At 41.4% G+C, this 17,697-nt stretch overlaps 1 protein-coding gene across 2 annotated transcripts in view; it reads left to right on the forward strand.

Annotated features, from left to right (window-relative positions):
• The window catches only part of LOC140730285 (adenylosuccinate synthetase isozyme 2), a 148,372-nt gene extending 138,881 nt beyond the window's left edge, over positions 1-9,491 (forward strand). For both annotated transcript variants that reach the window (XM_073050487.1, XM_073050485.1), the window contains exon 13: positions 5,640-9,491. In XM_073050487.1, the coding sequence (XP_072906588.1) occupies positions 5,640-5,692 (53 nt within the window). In that variant the 3' untranslated portion in view covers positions 5,693-9,491. The remainder of the gene's footprint in view (positions 1-5,639) is intronic.
• The last annotated feature ends 8,206 nt before the right edge of the window (positions 9,492-17,697 follow it).

Here is a 17,697-nt window from a genome sequence, read left to right on the forward strand (position 1 = left end):
AGCACTGTTACTCCCCAAGGCTGCATGCTCAACCTGCTGCTGTTCACATTGCTGTTGCATGATTGTGTCACAGGATCCAGCTCAAACCATATCATCAAGTTTGCAGTTGACACAACAGTGGTTGGCCTTATCAAGAACAATGATGAGACAGAGTATAGAGAGGAAGTGGAGTGGCTGGTGGATTGGTGTGAGAACAACCACGTAAGCCTGAACGTGGAGAAGACAAAGGAAATTATCGTGGATTGTTCCCCACTGCAAATAAATGGCTTCTCTGTAGAGAGTTAAGTGCACCAAGTTCCTGGGAGTTCACATCACGATGACCTTACCTGGTCCTTTAATATCAACGTCCTGAACAGAAGGCACAGCAGTGCCTCCACTTCCTAAGAAGACTGAGGCAAGCAAGGTCCCTCCCCATCCTAATTACTTACTTGGCTCTCCTTTGGTCCTTGCAAAGACTTTCAACAGGAGCACTATCGAGAGCATCCTGACAAGTTGTATCTCCATCTGGTATGGAAGCAGTCAAGCATCAGACCAGAATTCCCTACAAAGGACTGTGAGAACAGCTGAGAGGGTCATAGGGGTCTCCCTAGCATCCATTCAGGACATTTATCAGGATTGAATTGAATTGACTTTATTTCTCACATGCTTCACATATATAAGGAGTAAAAATCTTTACGTTACGTGTCCGTCAAAATGTGCAATGTGCAATCATAGTAATTTATAATAAATAGAACAGTCAATGTAACATAGAAATACACTCGACACACACTTCGTCCTGGCGAAGGGTCTCAGCCCGAAACATCAACAGCGCTTCTCCCTATAGATGCTGCCTGGCCTGCTGTGTTCCACCAGCATTTTGTGTATGTTGTTGTTTGAATTTCCAGCATCTGCAGATTTCCTCGTGTTTGCTCTAGAAATACACTCGAATCAGTCTGATGCCTGGTGGAAGAAGCTGTCCCGGACAGCTTCTTCCTGGCTTTTATGCTGCAGTACTGTTTCCTGGATGGTAGCAGCTGAAACAGTTTGTGGTTGGGGGTGACTCAGGTCCCCAATGATCCTTCGGGCCCTTTTCTCACATCTGTCTTTGTAAATATCCTGAATCATGGGAAGTTCACAACTACAGATGCGCTAGACTGTCCGCACCACTCTGCAGAATCCTGTGATTAAGGGAGGTACAGTTCCCATACCAGGCAGTGATGCAGCCAGTCAGGATGCTCTCAATTGAAAGTTCTTAGGATTTGGGGGCCCATACCAAACTTCCTCAACCATCTGAGGTGAAAGAGGTGCTATTGTGCCTTTTTCATCACATAGCTGGTGTGTACAGACCACGTGAGGTCCTCAGTGATGTGGTTACTGAGGAACTTAAAGTTGTTTACCCTCTCAACCCCAGATCCATTGATGTCAATAGGGATTAGCCTGTCTCCATTCCTCCTGTAATCCACAACCAGCTCCTTTGTTTTTGCAACATTGAGGGAGAGATTGTTTTCTAGCACTGCATATACAGACCCATAGTATTATTACAGATCCCACCCATCCATCCAGCATCCTCTTTGACTTTCTACCATCCGGCAGGAGACTCCAATGTATAAAAACAAGAACGATCAGGATGAGAAACAGTTTCTTCCCTCAGTTATTAAGCTTTTGAACACTCTGCTGCATCATATTCAAAGCGACACTGGTTAACCTGTTCTGTCACCGTACAATATTTAATATTAATGCATTTTCATTTGTGATTTATGTGATTCATCTGTAGATTTTATCCTTCATAAGTTATCGTGCATTATGTATTACTACTGTGCTTTACACCCAGGTTTGAATAAATGTTATCTTGTTTCTAAATATATTATATAGTTATATGTTACATATATGTATATAGTTAAATGACAATAAACTTCACTTGTTTAGTTTTCCGACATGCGTTAATTGCTCAGCTCTCTTTGGTCCTTGTTGATTTTACAGCAGAATCGTATTTTCTGCATGTGCTCTTTGCAAAGACTTCATTCACCATTGTCATTTCTTTCTCTTCCTTCCTCTTGCATTAAAATCAGTCAGTGAAATCAATCTTCATTCCATAAGGCATAAGGGCAGAATTAGGCCATTTGGCCCATCGAATGCTCCGCCATTCAATCCTGACTGATCCTTTATTCCCCTCCTCAGCCCACTCCCCAGTCTTCTCCCCATAACCTTTGATGCTGTATCCAATCAAGAACCCATCAGTCTCTGCCTTAAATATACCCAACAACCTGGCCTCCACAGCTGCCTGTGGTATCAAATTCCACAAATTCATCACCCTCTGGCTAAAGGAATTTTCCACAGCTCTGTTTTAAATGGATGGTCCTCTATCCTGAGGCAGTGCCCTCTTGTCCTAGACTCCCCCACCATGGGAAACATCCTTTCCACATCTACTTTGTCTAAGCTTTCAATATTCAAAAGGTTTCATTTAGATCTTCCCTCATCCTTCTAAATTCCAGTAAGTACAAACCCAGAGCCATCAAACGTTCCTCGTATGATAACCCTTTCATTCCTGGAATCATTCTTGTGAACCTCTTCCAAAACCTCTCCAATACCAGCACATCTTTTAGATGGGGAGCCCAAAACTGTTCACAATACTTAAGGTATTCCTTTACAGTAGAACATAGAACTTAGAAATCTGCAACACATTACAGGCCCTTCAGCCCACAATGTTGTGCTGACCCTGTAACCTACTCTAGAAACCTCCTAGAATTACCCTACCACATGGTCCTCTATTTTTCTAAGCTCCATGCCCCTATCTAAGAGTCTCTTAAAAAGCACCATTGTATCCTCCTTCACTGCTGATGTCGGTAGTGCATCCCACACACCCACCACTCTGTGTGGAAAAACTTACCCTGTCTTCCCCTCTGTACCTACTTCCAAGCACCTTAAAACTATGCCCCCTCATGATAGCCATTTCAGCCCTGGGGAAAAAATTCTCTGGCTATCTACATGATTAACGCCTCTCATCATCTTATACGCCTCTATCAGGTCACCTCTCATCCTCCATTGCTCTAAGGAGAAAAGGCCAAGTACACTCAACCTATTCTCATTGGGCACACTCTCCAATCCAGGCAACAAACTTGTAAGTCTCCTCTGCACTATTTCTATAGTGTCCACATCCTTCCGGTAGTGAGGCGACCAGAACTGAACACAGTACTCCAAGTGGGATCTGACCGAGGTCTTATATAGCTGTAACATTACTTCTCGGCTCTTAAACCCAATCCCACGGTCGATGAAGGCCAACACACCATACGTCTTCTTAACAACATTGTCAACCTGCACAGCAGCTTTGAGTGTCCTATGGACACAAACCCCAAAATCTCTCTGATGCTCCACACTGCCAGTTTTACCATTAATGCTGTACTCTGGTGTATTCATGGAACTGCAGAACTTGGATCAGAACAATGAGTTCATCAAATGTAATATATCTGCACCAAGTGTGTTAACAAAACTTGTAGCTAAATCAGTCTTCAAATTAATTCTTAATTCTTCAAACAAGCAATCCATTCAGCCACTCTTCTTGTTTATATTATTGGATGGAGCAGTTTTGGCCCCTTATTTAAGAAAGGATGTACAGATGTCGTAGAGGCCCCTTATTTAAGAAAGGATGTCCAGAGGAGGCTCACGAGAATGATCCCAGGAGTGTGAGGAGCGTTTGATGGCTCTGGGCCTATACTCACAGGAGTTTAGAAAAATGAGGGAGGAGGGATCTCATTGAAACCTGGTGAATACTGAAAGTCCTAGATAGAGTGGACATGGAGAGGATGTTTCCTACAGTGGAGGAGTCTAGGACCAGAAGGCACAGCCTCATAATAGAAGGGCATCCATTTAGAACAGAGGTGAGGAGGAATCTCTTTAGCCAGAGGGTGCCAAAACTGAAATTCATTGCCACATACTGCTCCAGAGGCCAAATCTTTAGGTATATTTTGAGCAGAGATTGAAAGGTTCTTTATTAGGCAGGATATCAAAAGTTACGGGGAGAAGGCAGGAAAATGACATTGAGAAGGGTAATAAATTAGCCATGATAGAATGGCAGAGCAGACTTGATGGGCAGAATGGCCTAATTCTACTCTTGTGTCTTATGGCCTACTTGTTTCGAAGTTAAAATTATTGCAGTACAGGTTTCCCCCGCTATTCAAAGGTAGAGCGTTCCTATGAAATGGTTCATAAGCCGGAATGTCGTAAAGTGAAGGAGCAATTACCATTTATTTGTATGGGAAAAATTTGTGAGTGTTCGCAGACCCAAAAAATAACCTACCAATTCATGCCAAATAACACATAAAACCTAAAATAACAGTAACATATAGTAAAAGCAAGAATGATCTGATAAATATATAGCCTATATAATGTAGGAAAACTTTTCTGCAATTATTGCAGCACTGTCCACTGCAGCAAAAATCTCACGCAAGTGCTCTCGGCAGCAGTTACGGCAAAAGCACACGGCGCAAGCGCTCCCGGCAGAAGCACTCTTTCCAGTAACCTTTAAGCTATGAAGCTACCAAGTAACATATAAAAATACGCAGCCAATATAAAGTAGAAATAATGTATGTACAGTGTAGTTTCACTTACTGGAATCGGGAAGACAGTGAGCACACTGATGATGGTGTGTTAGGCTGAGTCGTCGGATGTTGGGGTGGTGGGAGGTAGAGGAGACTGGGATGTCATCTCATCATCGTCTGTTTCCATCAAGGCAGGCAGGTCACCTTCGTCTATGTCTGCCTGCCTCGATGTCGAAGGTCGAGTTTCGTCATCTGCTGTGGCTGATGTGGAAGGCTTGAAAAACGACATTATGCTTAACTGCTTAGCCTCGCACATTTTTCTATCACACAGTTCTTTGTAAGCACTCAAACCATCCTGCAAATATGCCCTAAACCTACGTACCCTTTCAAAATTAAAGTCATACTTTTCTGCAATCGTTGCAGCATTGTCAATCACAGTGAACATCTCAAGCAATTGCTTCATGTTCAGTTCCTGGACGACTTCACTTTTGGGCCAGTCGCTGCTGTGTTCGGTTTCAATTGTTATCTTTTCCTCTTCAGCTCTTCATCTGTCAGTTCTTGGTCATGGGATGCCAAAACCTCTTCAACATCATCTTCGTCAACTTCCACAAACCCTTAGCCAAACTCACTATATCCTTACTTTGTTCACCACAATCAAAACGCTTTATTATGTCTGGCACCAATAATCATTCCACAATTAAAGTCACTAGGATCACATTTTTTTCCCCTTTCTGATGTTTGGTCTGTACTGTCTGCATGCATTTATGCATTGAGTTGCTGCCACATGATTGGCTGATTAGATATTTGCATTAATGAGCAGGTATAAAGTGGCCACTGAATGGAAGTTGATATAAGGAGTGGAGAGACCTAAAACTCTTGTCAAACCAAGTAATTTCTCAAAAAGATATTGAAATATGTGGAGAATAGTTTCTTTTCGGTCATGTTGTTATTTGTATCAGTGTAGTCACAAAGCTTCAAAGATCACTTAACTCTAAAGCCATGTAAAGTACTATATCCTAAGATTGCAATGGATGTCATATATTCTCTTTGTTACTTAAGTTTACCTTTAAGTTGCAGTGTAATTTAATGTGTTCTGAAATTCAACAATACTTCCTGTTTTTACAGTTAAGTGGATTGGGATCGGGAAGTCAAGAGAGTTGATGATCCAACTGTTCTAAGATTGGTGTTGCCAAGAAGAGCCTCCTAGCCCCAGAGTAGACTTCGGCAAGTTGAAATCTGGATGCATTTGGTCTTCAAATACCAAAATTAGTATTGTTTGTATCTGGCAGAAATGTAGGGATTACTGTTCTTGTGTGGGTGAGGGGAAGAATGGATGCTATTTCAAATCAGCTTGTGAAAATGACTTTGAAACAATAATTAAATTTCATTTCATTCAGGGATAGTTTCATAACCTGCTGTCACAAAGTGTTCGAAGCAGTTGTGCTGACATTGGGATCCAGTATAATGGCACTAGTTTGATATATAAATATATGTTGTTGCTTTTTAAGAGTTGATATGAATTGGGTAATATTTTTGGTTAAGTTAATTTTCTGAATTGAAAATAAAAGCAAAAAATACTCCTTGTATTTCGCAGAAGTATATTGCTGGTGTTTGTTTGCCCAGACTAAACTAAAAAATATTTCTTTCTGGTTTCTAACTTAAAAATGGTGGATCATTCTTTGTGGCACCAAGCAAGATCATGTCAGTTGCCATTCCCTGACTTTCTCTTGGAGTTATTTGGAGGTGAAAGTTATGTTTGTAATGCCTTAAGGTAGACAGATTCCACACTGCAATTCAGGGTTCAGGCCATTGATCACTGGCAGGAGGCAGTGGTTGAGGACAAACCAGTTGCAAATGATACGAAGATTTGTGTTGTTACCACAATAGGACATGTCTCTTTCTTGTGGTCTTGATTATTCCATATTTGAAGTCCAGTAGCATGTTCTCTTCACAGCTGCTGGAGATGAAGTTGTGAAATTGTGGTTAAAGTCACTATCCTTCAAATTTTAAAATTTCAGCAGGAATGCCATCTCCTTCCATGCCCTGAATGCTTTTCAGTTAAGATGTAGTCTTTTGGGCTGCTTGTTGGTCTGGGTGACAGTCAGTCTGCAGTAGATAGGTTGAAGTCAAAGATGCTCATATTAAAGGGAAATTTGAGGAGTTCATTGACATGTTCTTTCCAGCCTATGCTGACAGCCTCTCTGTCCTTAATAAATTCACTTTCATGGTTGGATTTCATTGTGGGTTTGAGCTATTGGTGAGCTTGATGTCACTGAAAAATATGCATACTTCATGATTATCAGTGGGTTTCCTATCACCATCTGCCTTTAGGTCATGGGTTTTCTGTTAGACTATAGAGCTTTCAATCCAGAAACACCTTGTATTTATGATGAACCAGCTCCTGGATCGTTGGTCATTGTTAGCTCTTATGTTTTATGGTGGAGAAGTTATGAGTCTGTCCATGGGAGCCACAGGTATTTGGTGGAGAGGTGCCACCAACAACCTCTGAAGAATTCTCCAAATCTATCGGCAAGATTACGGAGCCAGTGCCAGCATCCTCTCTCAGACTAATGTCCCCAATACTGAGGCCTAATTGCATTCAGTGTGTTCTAATGGGCAGGCCGTGTTCTGATTTCTGACACCGGATTCCCAAAACAAGCACTCTGTTCCAAGTTTTTTTATGCCAACAGATTACTATCTGGGTAGAGGAAATGTTCAAAAACCTTCTCAAAGCATCTCTGAAAAAAGTGTAACATCTCCCAGGCATGTGGGAATCAATAGCACATGACCACTCAATAGGGAGCAGCTTCACTAAGGTGGAGCTGAGAGCCCCAAGTCCATTTCCCTGGAGTACACAACTTAGCTTAAGCAGTGGAAATTTATTTACTTCATTTAGAGATGTAGCATGGAATATGCCCTTCTGGCCTTTCAAGCCCTGTCAGCCAGCAGCTCACTGATTTGACCCTAGCCTAATCACAGGACAATTTACAATGACCAATTAACTTACTGACCAGTATATCTTTGGAAACCAGAGCACCCGGAGGAAACCCACGCACACACATGAAGGACATACAGACTTGCTTACAGAGGACGCTGGAATTGAACACCGAACTCCAATGCCCCGAGCTGTAATAGCATCACTCTAACCGCTACGCTACCATGGCCCCAGTGACATGTGTCCATTGAAAAACCCACCCAGCTCTTCCCCCATCTGTGGCAGCTCCCCCAATTACCTGAATAGGCATCTCAGAACCTACAGAACAGGAATGAATGTAAGTCAGCTTTAATTCTGAGAGACTTCCTAAGAAAAAGATAACTCCTCATAGTATTACCTCATGAGCTTTTTGGGGAAATGCTACAAGCTTAATTATGGTACAATTGACACCAATTGCAATGGTGTTGAGACTGTTGACAATGTTTGAAATTGTGGATTATCGTGTTAATGTGCTTGTCACAGGCAAACTTCTCATGGTGTGTGAATTGTATGGAATAAAGCAAAGTATTTTCTTTTCATACACAGTTCAGTTCTCTCCAGGTGTAGATACAACCTCTGGTGACCAGGGATATAAGACTTTGGGTCTTTGGCCCTTGTGAGGAAGATTTAATTTCATTGCTACTTTGCCTTGCTGGCATTAGCATATGTTGCTGAATAGAGAAATGTATGCCATTGCACTGCATTGACATTAATGATGGAAGATGCATAATTGTAGCATGAAGTAAATGATGGTCAACATTTAACAACTGTGAACAATGTCTAGAAGCTATGCAACTCGGTAATGGAAGTTTCAAAACTGAGGCAAAACTCTTGTTTTAAGATTTAATATACAAGGCTATCAGAGATAACAAGGAAACCTGATTCATTAGAAAGGATTGAAATGGTTGTTTTCCCTTGCATAAAGTGTAGTTATTTAGTCTTCCTTAGTAAGAGCTTGAATGTTGTTTGATGCCTATGGAAACTCCAAGCTAGACAGAGAAGGTAAGAGTTCTGATTTAATCAATTTGATTTTAGAGAAGGAAACATTGGCAATTCAAATCAATATTACTTAAAATTATAATTTGTGAAATGTATATTTTTATATCAAAATTCACTGGAGAGAATAGAATGACTGAATGTATTGTGAAAATTGTTGTGCTGCTTGATTTCTGAGTTTATGAAGTTCATTGTGTTTTCAGGACTGAACCACAAAGAGCTAAAAGCCATTCAGATCCTTTTGTTGGCTCTTTTATGAAGTCATCTACTTGCCTTCTATTTTCCCCAAAGCTTTTTATGCTGCTTGTCCATGTTGTTCTTATGGAGTCAGTATACAATTGTCTTAAAGCACCTCCTCTGTACATTAAAATAAATAAATTTCAGAATCTGTGTGACCCAACACAGGTACTCTTGCAGAGAGAAGCATTTCAGTGCTGTGTGTACTGCAGCACTTACTAAGCAAGCAGGTATCCCAAAGCTGAGAAAGATCAGTGTCAAGAATTTTTAAGCAGTGGTTAGTTTTCTGCACCAGCCTGTACAGCAGTTTTTAAAATATTGTAACTTCTTCCAATAAAACCCAATGCCTGTGCTTGATCTTTTTAAAAAGTAAAGATGTTATGAAAGCTTGCGGTTTGGTATCTCCTTTGGGTTTGTTTTAACCATATTTCTAGAGAAGATTATTGCATATTTGCACAGATTTTTGCCATGCTAACTACTCTCTTAAAAATTGTTTTCCTATGTTTCTGCCTACCAGGCTGTTATTTGGAAGAATATGGCTAACTGCACTGTAAATAATTAACATGGCTAATGTGCAGGATGTTTTTCCTGGGGTTGGTGTCATATACAATGAAGATTCATGTGCAGTACGCATGAATGATTATGTATACAAGCTGTATGTGTTTTACTTTGTAAATTATGCAACTGTTCTCTTTTTAAACACATAACTATTGAAACTCTGGGTGGGCTGTTAAGAACTTAACTACAGAAAATAAATCCTGGAATGTAAAGCCTCTGTGTCTGTTTATTTTGATCTGTAGTCCTCAAAGTAAAAGACATTTTGCATTGAGCTACAATATGTAAATAGCATTCTTCGAGAGTCGGGGCTCCCTTTTAACTGTGCAGTGATTTCATTGGGTTGATTTTAAACTGCCGAGATTGACAACATATATGAATGGAGTTCAAATCCAGTTTGAGTTTCAGTGGGATTGATATTATTCAAATATAATAAACAACCTTGTATTTGAATAAAAAAGTATTTATTTTAATAAAAAAATCTTTTCTATATCTATTTCTAATGTTGAACAAAATGTTCTAGAAACTTCAGAAGAAAAATGTGTATATTTTCTGTTCATGTGTTAGTCCAGTGAGCATTAATTACATTGGAGAACTTTAGAATAGTTGATATACCTGTTGTTTTAAGATCAGTTTAGAGTCATAGAACACTACAGCACAGAAACAGGCCCTCTGGCCGAACCATTAATCTGCCTCAATCCATCAACCTGCATCTGGACCATAGGCCTTCATACCTCTCTTAAATGTTGAAATTGAGCTTGCATACACCACTTGTGCTGCCAGCCTGTCCCACACACTCACATCCTCTGACTTCTCTCATACTTCTCTGAGTGAAGAAGTTACCCCTCATGTTTCTCTTGAACATTTCACCTTTCATCCATAACCCATGACCTCTAGTTCAAGTCTCACCCAACCTCAATGGAAAAAGCCTGTTTGTATGTACTCTAACAATGCCCAATCGTAATTTTGTATACTGTCAAATTTCCCGTCAGTCTTCTACATTTGAAGGAATGAAGTCGTAACCTGTTCAACCTTTCCCTTTAATTCAGGTCCTCCAGACCTGGCAACATCCTTGTAAATTTTCTCTGCACTCTTTCAGCCTTATTTACATCTTTCCTGTAGGTAGGTGACCAAAATGGCACAATACTCCAAATTAGGCCTCACCAATGTCTGATGCAATTTTAACATAATATCCCAATTCCTGTACTCAATACATTGATTTATGAAGGCCAATAGGCCAGAAGTTTACAACACTTCTCTGAGCCTGCCATTTTTCAGCCCATTTTTCCAGCTGGTCCAGATTCTGCTGCAAGCTTTGGTAGTCTTCCTCGATGTCCACTACAGCCCCAATCTTGGTGTCATTTGCAAATTTGCTGATCCAGTTCACCACAAATCCATATTGTTGATATAGATGACAGACAACAACAGACCCAGCACTGATCCCTGGTTAACTATATACTAACACTCTCTGCCTTCTCCCACAAAACTAATGTCTAATCCAATTAGCTACCTCATTGTGAAAGCCATGCGACTGAACCTCCTTGACCAACTCCCCATGCAGGACAACACGAGTGAATCTGCAGATGCTGGAAATAAATAAAAACACAAAATGCTGGCAGAACTCAGCAGGCCAGACAGCATCTAAGGGAGGAGGTAGTGACGACTTTTCGGGCCGAAACCCTTCATCAGGAGTGAAGTAACATGGGATGGTCGGGGGCGGGGGGGGGATAAGAAGTGGGGGGAGGGATGAAGTAGAGAGCTGGGAAGTGATAGGCTAAAGGGAAATGGGCTAGGGGGAAGGTGGAGAATTATGGGAAATAAAAGAGAAAGGAAGGTAGGGCTGGGGGAGAGATTATAGTGAGGGGGGATAAAGAGAGAGAAAGAGAACCAGACTAAAATTATAGATAGGGATGGGGTAAGGGGGGGGCAGTGGTATCAATGGAGGTCTGTTGAGTTGAATGTTCATGCCGGCAGGTAGGAGGTTACCTAGGTGGGAGATAAGGTATTGCTCCATCGACCTGCGTGTGGCCTCATCTTGACAGTAGAGGAGGCCATGGACAGACATATCGGAGTGGGAGTGGTCTGTGGAATTGAAGTGTGTGGCCACAGGGAGATCCAGCCACTGCTGGAGGACTGAGCACTGGTGTTCGGCGAAACAGTCTCCCAGTCTGCGGCAGGTCCCATGCAGGACCTTGTTAAATGCCTTACTAAAAGACCATGTAGAAAACATTCACTGCCTTGCCTTCATCAATCTGCTCGGCAACTTTCTCAAAAAACTCTAAAGGTTGGTTAGGCACAAGGCCATGTTGACTATCCCTAATCAGTCCCCATGTATCAAAATACTTCTATATCAAGTCCCTTAGAGTAACTTACAATAACTTTCCCAATACTGATGTCAGGCTCACTGGCCTATAATTTCCTGGTTTATTCTTAGAGCCTTTCTTAAACAACACAACAACATTGGGTATACTCCAGCCCCTCGCCCATGGCTAAGAATGTTTTAAATACTTCTGGGGCTCCTGCAATTTATAAACTAGCCTCCCACAGGGTCTTAAGGAGCATAGTGTCAGGCCCTGGGGATTAATCTCAGAGAACAATCACTTCCTCCTCCCTAATCTGTATAGGGCCCATGATTTTGCTGCTACATGGCCTCAGTTCTGTAGGCTCTGTGTTCATCTCCTGAGTGAATACAGATGAAAAAAGATCCATTTTAGATATCCCCCATCTCTTTCAACTCCATGTGCAGATTGCCACTCTGGTATTCCAGAGGACCAATTTTGCGCCTTGCAATCCTTTAGCTCTTAACATATCTATAGAAACCCTTGGGATTCTCTTTCACCTTATCTGCTGGACAACCTCATGTCTTCGGTTAATCCTCCTGATATCCTTCTCAAGTGTTTTCTTGCATTTCTTATTCTCGAGTGCCCCATATGTTCCTGCCTGCCGTAGCAGCTTTGCACCTCCTTTCTCTTAACCAGGGCCTCAGTGTGTCTCAAAAACCAAGGTTCCCTAAACTTGTTATCCTTGCTTTTTTTTTCTGATGGGAGCTTGCAAACTGTACTCTCAAAATTTCAATTTTGAAGGCTTCCTATTTATCAAGTACACTTCTGCTAGAAAACAACCTAACACAATCCACACTTGCTAGATCCTTTCTAATACCATCAAAATTGGACTTCCTCCAATTTAGAATCTCGACTAGATGGCCAGACTCATCCTTTTCCATAATTCCCTTGAAACTAATGGCAAAGTGTTCCCCTACACAAACGTCTGTCACCTGCCCTTTCTCATTTCCTAATAGATCCAGTATCTCAAAATCCCGAGTTGGGATTTCTATGTATTGATTAAGGAAACTTTCCTGAACACGTCTGACTGACTCCTATCCCATCCTTTTGCACTAGGGGATTCCCATTCAATATGTGGAAAGTTAAATCATTTATTTTCACACTCTTGTGCTTCTTCCAGCAGTCTACAATCTCCACAAATTTGCTCCTGCACCATCTCCTTAGTATTGAACTGTGTGATTTTCCTATTTCTGGCCTCAGTAGCGTGGATAGCAATCATGAGATCACAACCCTGGAATCCTGTCCTTTAACTTAGCACCTAACTCCCTGAACTAATTTTGCAGGGCCTCATTACCCATCCTACCTATGTCATTGGTACTGGCATGACCACATCGGGCTGCTCATCTTTCCACTTAAGAATGCTGCAGATTCCAATCGAGAGGTCCCTGACCCTGGCACCTGGAAGGCAACAAACCATCCAGGAATCTCATTCTTGTCCACAGAACCTGCTTTCTGTTCCCTTAACCAAGAAATCCCCAATCACAACAGCTGGCCTCTCCTGCTCCCTACCCTTTTGAGTCACAGCCAGATTCAGTGTTAGAGACCTGAGCATTGTGGCTTTTCTCTGCTGGGCCATTCCCATCCTCCCCCCAGGAATATCCAAAGTAGTATACCTGTTGTTGAAGGGAATGGCTACTGGAGTACTCTGCGCTGGCCGCCTATCCCCTTTGCTCCCTCCTGATGGTCACCCAGTTACGTGTGTCCTGAACCTTGAGTGTAACTACCTCCCTGCATGTCATGTTTACCAACCCCTCAGCCTCCTGAATGATCCAGAGTTTATCAATTTCCAGTTCCAACCCCTTAACACAGTCTGTTAGAAGCTGCACTTCTTGCAGGCATAATCATCAGGGACACTGGACATCACCCTGCCTTCCCACATCCTAGAAGAGGAACATTCCAGTATCCTGTCTGGCATTCCAGCAGCTCTAAATATGCAATAAGAAATAAATAATAACCGATGGAAAAAAATACCTACAGGATATGCCTCTCCAAAGCCTCAACTTCCCACTTCACCACTGTGTGACCATTCACACAATGGCCGCTCCACTTAAACCGAACTTCTTATTGATCCTTGCCAAGGTCCAATTTATGCGCAGTTCAATGTCTCCTTGAGAACTGTGGTGCACAAAAGATGCCGACTGCACCCGCTCGCTTCTTTTAAACTCACTCTCCCTCTCCCTCTATGCAATCCAGTGTCTCCTCAGGACTGTGGCATGCAAAATGTGCCGACTGCCCCCATTTCTTTTGAACTCTCTCCCTCTATACAATCCAGTGTCTCCTCGGGACTGTGATCTGTGAAATATTTGAGACCTGCAACTTTGCTGCTCAAAATAAGTAGTTTTATTCTGCCTACTAAAGACATCAGATCCATACTTGGTCAATGATCCATAACGTTACGTCCTATCACTATGGGATAATGATGAATGGGAATGGTAACCAGAAATTATCTTGAAGAAAGCATTCTGCTATCATAATTCTATGTGCTGTGTGACACTTTGTTTTGCATCTTGGCCCCAGAGGAATGCTGCTTCGTTTGGCTGTATTCATGTGTATGGTTGAATGACAATTAAACTTGAACGCAATCTATGGACTCACTTTCAAGGACTCTGCAACTCAAGTTCTCCATATTATTTATTTATTTGGTACTGCACAGTTTGTCCTCTTTTGCACATCAGTTGCTTATCAATGCTTGTGTCTAGTTTTTCATGATTCTGTTGTATTTCTTTTGAATGCCTGCATGAAAATGAGCCTCACTGTAGAATATGGTGACATATACGTTCTTTGATGATAAATTTACTTTGAACTTTGAGAAATGACACTTTGTTCTAATCCCTTCAAAACTGGTGTTTAATAGGTATATGATCTAATAAAGCTTTTAATTGAAATTAGAATGTAACAGAAATTGTTCTTAATTGAAAAATAAACCCAATTGATTTGGCAATTAGGGACTTACTTCAACGTGGTTATTTAATTAAATTTCCAACATTTGACAATGAAGTTCTTGGAGTTAATACAAGTCCTTTTGCTTCATGAATGCACAACAAACAACAGAGATTGTTAAGAACTTTAGAGAGGATTAGTGTGCTTTATTGGAGGCTATTTCAAAACCTGCATTGTACAGGCACAGTTTAAAGATTAAATTCAATTTAAACTAAAGCAATTTCAGCGGAAGCAAATTCAATTTACTGTAGCACTTCCATGATTTGATTTTAAAGCAATAAGTAAGAAATAGAATTGGCCAAGTACAGTACTACAATCCAAGCAACACACACAAAATGCTGGAGGAGCTCAGCAGGCCAGGCAGCATCTAGGGAAAAGAGTACAGTCAATGCTGTGGGCCAAGACCCTTCAGCAGGACTACAATCCATTGCATTTTGGTTATTTTAAAGTGATATTTACATAATTCTCACTTCATCCCACTCCTCATATAAGATCCTAAAACTTTTTGAGGATTCCCCTAGGGTATACAAGTTTCATCTCTCAACAGGAAATCAGGATTTCATCATTTCATCTTTGTCCATGCAAATTAGATTATGACAAAATTCCTACCCCAGTCCAAAGCAGTGGTGTGGTTGCTGTAAAACGAGTTCAGCAAGGGCTGTCCCAAATGCGCCCAGAAATGGCGGGTTGTCACATGGTGGACTGAGAAGAGTGGGGCAGTGTTCTGTAGAATTTAGAATTGGACAGTTTCCTTGAACTATCTAAAAGGGCTCGAGAGGTTTGATGACTCCCCTAACTGAGGAGGAAGGACACAGCTTGAGAATAATAGTGAGGCTGTATACAGTTAAGAAGTGGAACTTTGTTGTACAGAGGGTGAAACATTGGAGCTCTGTGGAAGCTGAGCAGTGTTGATTCAAAACAGAGAATGATAGATTTCTGTCCATTAAAGGGATAGAGGAGATAACACCATGAGGTAGAGGATTGGGCATGATGTTGATGAATGGCAGAGGAGGTGAAATGCTATATAGTCTACTGCTCCTGTTGCTGAGATGGGCTAGTACTGTAGGTAAAGATTTTGCTGCTAATTTTGTAGGGTATTTCATGGAATGGTTTTCTGTGGAAGCCGCGTGTTTTGCTGGTAGTGTTTGGGTTACCGTTAAAGATTAGGGATGCTTGGGAATGTGTCATCCAGTTAGGAGGGTGGAACTGGGAGAAGGTTTTTGAGAACACTGGGGAAGAGGTTTTGTGATGGGCACTGAGGTGGGTTGAGGTCTCTTTCAGCAGGAGCGTGGAAAGAGAAGAAGCCAGCCAAAGGATTTGATCCGGCGGGAAGGTACAATCCGATAGAGCCCAAAAGGGGGATTTCTACCGCGGACCAGTGAATATGAGTTGGTGCCATGAGTACATCGGATACAATGGCTTTTGGAAGATTTGAGCTCCAAATGTGCACATTTGACTGTTTAATTATAATGCGCCCTTCTTGCTTTTTTCTTTTCTTTAATAACTCTTTGTCTAAGTTAACATTCATAAATATACTTTCTTTATAATTACATGTGGTGTACAATCTGTTATTTCTTGCCGACGACCAATTGCATGGAGCAGTAAGTTACACAGTATTCACACAAACCAGAGTTTGGATGGGTGAGACATCCCAACCTCACGGGTTTGGTGGAGCCCAAGTCATTCCGACCCTAGATGTACAGAGTTTGAGAAGGGTGGTTTTCTCAACACTGAGTCCAGTGGCTGTTAGAAAGGGGCTAAAGAGCCGCATCTCTTGAGATGTCCAGTAAACACGGGTTTCATGTACGTAGTGAATGTTGCCTAGTGTTAATTAAAATTTAGATTCATCACATCATATACTCCTCAGTACAATTTAAGGTACTTCAAATTATTAGATTGTTGTTGATTTCTTATGTATTTATATTTATTGTGTTCTTAATCACATCAGTTTTCTTAGTGCTGTATCAAATCCAGAGTAACAATTATTCTGTTCTCACTTGTGAATTGGAAATGACATTAAATAACCTTGGATCTTGAATCTTTAAGCACCTCAATTCTGATATTTTAAGTTAGATTATAGGTAGGTCAAACGTGGGATCCTGATTTGAGAGTGAAGGTGGTGATGTTTACATTAGGATCTCCCTGAACTGTTTGAAGGTCTGCCTTGCGCAACTCTTTCCAGCCATCATTTATGATAAAGCCCAACATATCAAATGTAGTCAAGAATTTCCTTGGCAATGAATTGCAGCATTACTTAATAGATTGGCTTGAATTCTGGTTTCCACAGGTTTTATTTTCACTGAGAGAATAATCTCATTCGTGGCAAATTATAGATAGTTTGAGCTGCGGGTCTTCTTCATGTTTATTTTACTCACTGCTAAGTATCCTTGGAGATGGAAAATGTTCATTTCTTACGACTGACAAATTCAAACATGAATCTCAGAAGGGAAGCAATATCAGTTCCCTCTTCAGCTATAACAATCTTCTGTAAATTTGATCACTTTTTTCTGCCTTTGTTTGAGCTGTACGATTGGGTAAGGTGGCACTGCTGAAATACCGCAATGTGTTGCAGGCAGCTTACAAAACTTATAAATATACTTCTGAACTATTCTCATTGCAGTCTGCAGCCTGTCATTTCCCTTTAAGCAATGTACTTTTGAACCATCATAATGAACCAGCAATTTCATGATCTTCTGAATGACTCAGTGGACTGAACTCTCAAGCATGCAGGTAGGTCATCTTTAAGTGAACGAAGGTACATCGCCATGGTCAGAAGAGAGAGAGAGGAGAGGAGGGCCCCAAGCCAGATCAAAACTCCAGGGTATGAAACTTCCTCTACCCAGTATTTTGTTTGCAAATGTACAGTCACTGGAGAACAAGGTTGAGGACTTAAGGCAAGATTGTTCTATGGAAGGGGAAATAAGGAATTGCTGCATTCTACAGTATGTTTCACGGAGACATGGCTCACCCCAAATATGATTGATATATTGGTAAGTCCTGAGGCCTTTTCAATACACAGGATGGCCCAGAGTGCCTTTTCAGAGAGGGCAAAAGGTTGGGGGGGTGGGGGGGACCAGTGTTCAATGATAAGCCCTTTGTGGTGCTCGGACACAGCAGTCTTGTCGCTACTCTTGTTCCC

The sequence above is a fragment of the Hemitrygon akajei genome, chromosome 7, assembly GCF_048418815.1.
Source record: "Hemitrygon akajei chromosome 7, sHemAka1.3, whole genome shotgun sequence".
In the NCBI taxonomy this organism is placed as follows: Eukaryota; Metazoa; Chordata; class Chondrichthyes; order Myliobatiformes; family Dasyatidae; genus Hemitrygon; species Hemitrygon akajei.